Source organism: Penaeus vannamei, chromosome 9 (assembly GCF_042767895.1).
Source record: "Penaeus vannamei isolate JL-2024 chromosome 9, ASM4276789v1, whole genome shotgun sequence".
Taxonomy (NCBI): domain Eukaryota; kingdom Metazoa; phylum Arthropoda; class Malacostraca; order Decapoda; family Penaeidae; genus Penaeus; species Penaeus vannamei.
The window spans coordinates 14,643,419-14,645,918 of NC_091557.1; the positions used below are offsets into that span (position 1 = coordinate 14,643,419).

Sequence of the window (2,500 nt, forward strand, 5' to 3'; positions counted from 1 at the left end):
TTATTGGACGTGGTACAGCGATGTGGGTAATGCAGCCAAGGAGATCGACCATATACTCATTAGGACTCGTTGGAGGATCCTACAGAACTGCAGGGGTATAGGAGTGCTGCTTATAGCCTACATCGACCTCAAGAAGGCGTTTGATACGGTGCATCGGGAATCATTCTGCATCCTTGAGACTAAGAGGAATTCCATCAAGGATCATTGGACTAATAGCAAGGTCGAGCTTCTTTCGTGTTAGTTTAGGAGTGAGGCATGGCTGTGTCCTTACACCAACACTTTTCAACACTTGCACGGACTGGATACTGGGCAGAGCTACTATTCAGAGTCATTGTGGAGCAACTCTTGGCAATATCAAGGTTACTGACCTTGACTTTGCTGATGATGCTATTCTATCTTGGAATCCATAGTGGTGGCTCTAGATGTATTTAGTAATGAAGTGAAGGTCCAGGACTTTGGGGACTTGCTAGGAGAACCTGTGTGGTTGGGACGTGCTTGCGGCAAGGACATGGAAGTCACAGAGAGTTTTACATACCTTGGTAGTGTAGTTCATAACTCTGGGCTGTCAGACCAGGAAGTCAGCTGATGGATTGGCCTGGCAGACAAGAGTATTTTGAGATGCCGGTACCTGTGCAAAAGGACCAAGCTATGCATCTTCAAGGCCTTAATAATGGCAGTTTTGCAGTACAGTAGTGAAACCTGGACATTATCCTGTGCCTTGGAGTCGCGTCTTGATGACTTTTGTAATAGGTCCTTGCGACAGATCATGGGGTACTGTTTCCGGGACCAGGTGTTAAACCAATGGTTCCACCGTGAGACTGGCACAGGACCTGTTACCTGCACAATCTGTGATTGCCAACTCAAGCTATACAGCCACCTGGCTCGCTTTCCTCAAGATGATCCTGCCCACCAGGTTGTCTCTGTTTGAGGTGGAGGAGGCCTGTGGAACGACCTAGGAAGTTGTGGCTTAGGCAGATTGATCAAACCTGTTGTGAGGATCTCAAGATGGGCCGCGTTCCTGCCTGGCGGTTTGCCATGAGGAACCCTCATAGGTACAAACAAAGGATGGATGTGGCTGTGCGCCCCTGTCGGCGTTAACTCCATGATGATGATGATGATGAACAATGATGTCTCATTAAATATTTAATGATAAAGTAGATAAACATTCATTTGACCATTCAGCATGAACATTGACCCAGTCCGACACGCCAAAGACATGGAGGTCTCTCCAGAAGTTATTTACACCTTGTTGGATGCAGTGAGAACCAAATAGCTGTTGTAGAACACCAGTAGTAAGGATTATTAAAGCATGAATTTGAAAAGAACATTAATGAATGAAATAAGTAAGGAACTTTGTTATGAACATTGTGAACGCTGGACTGAGATGATGGTTCTCTACGAGGGGGTAGTGTGACAATCGCACTGACCAGACTTCAGTGAGGCTGTTTAGGGATTCCAGGACAGAGAAGAATAGATTGACTGTCGCATAAGCACTCCTAATTGTAGATCTATCCTATGTAAAGAGAGAAGGCAACATGGAGTAGTTATGGGTCCCCCACCACACAGGATTTCACCATAACTGTTCAGACTTGGAGAGGAATACAGCACAGAGTAGACTTTTACCTATCTGCCATTTGTAGGGATGCACCATAACAATCAGGCTTAGAGACCATAACAGTAGCATGAAACCAACTAGCTTTTAGAGGGCAAGGGCTGCACCAGCATAGAGTATATGTGAGCCATGCTGCTTAAGCTAGTGGCTTGTCAAACTACCTTGCACAGCAATTGTTGTATTTGTCCTGAGCATTCCGATAATGCAATCTTTGCAATAATCTTGAACCGTCTCCCTGAACATAGGAGGAACTGTTAAATTTTAAGAATTTGTTAAAACCATATATTATGTCATCTTGATAAGAGTAACTATCTCCATCAAATGTTCATTCAAATACCTGTTCATATTATTCTTTTGTATGTACTTCTTGTTTTTGTGCTGTGATTGCCTTGACTTATGTACAGTATAATTTTGTAAATGATTGTCATCATGTTTTTGTGTAAGTCATACCTCTACACATGTCAGGGGGGTAAGTTTTGGATTTAGTATAATTTTTTTAAATTATTATTTATGACAAGTTAGAATTGAAGTTGATATGTGAACAGATATCCCCAATTATCATAGTCTCTTTTCCACAGAACCTATTGATCAAGTGAATGTGACCGGCAAGAAATGGCTGAAACATGGTGAACTCCTGAATTTGACTATACAGTGTTCAGGATCTGGCCCATGGGGCTACTGCCATAAGGTCTTCTATGGGACATATAATATAACTGGTAAGGCATTATCAGATGTAAAACTAGAGAACACTGAAATTACTACACAAATAACTGTATAAAGATTTATAAGTTTAGATTTAAAGTGACCATCACTGATGACAAGGTAGTAGAGGGGTCATTTATAATTAGGTAGCATACAGTATTATACATGAATTGAGGAAACTTCGAA

The 2,500-nt window shown here is 42.2% G+C and overlaps 1 protein-coding gene across 1 annotated transcript in view; it reads left to right on the forward strand.

Moving 5' to 3' along the window:
- Positions 1-2,500, forward strand: part of LOC113818257 (uncharacterized) — a 49,717-nt gene that overhangs the window by 39,697 nt on the left and 7,520 nt on the right. Inside the window, exon 6 of the mRNA XM_070125358.1 lies at positions 2,191-2,328. Coding sequence (XP_069981459.1) covers positions 2,191-2,328 — 138 coding nt within the window. The remainder of the gene's footprint in view (positions 1-2,190; positions 2,329-2,500) is intronic.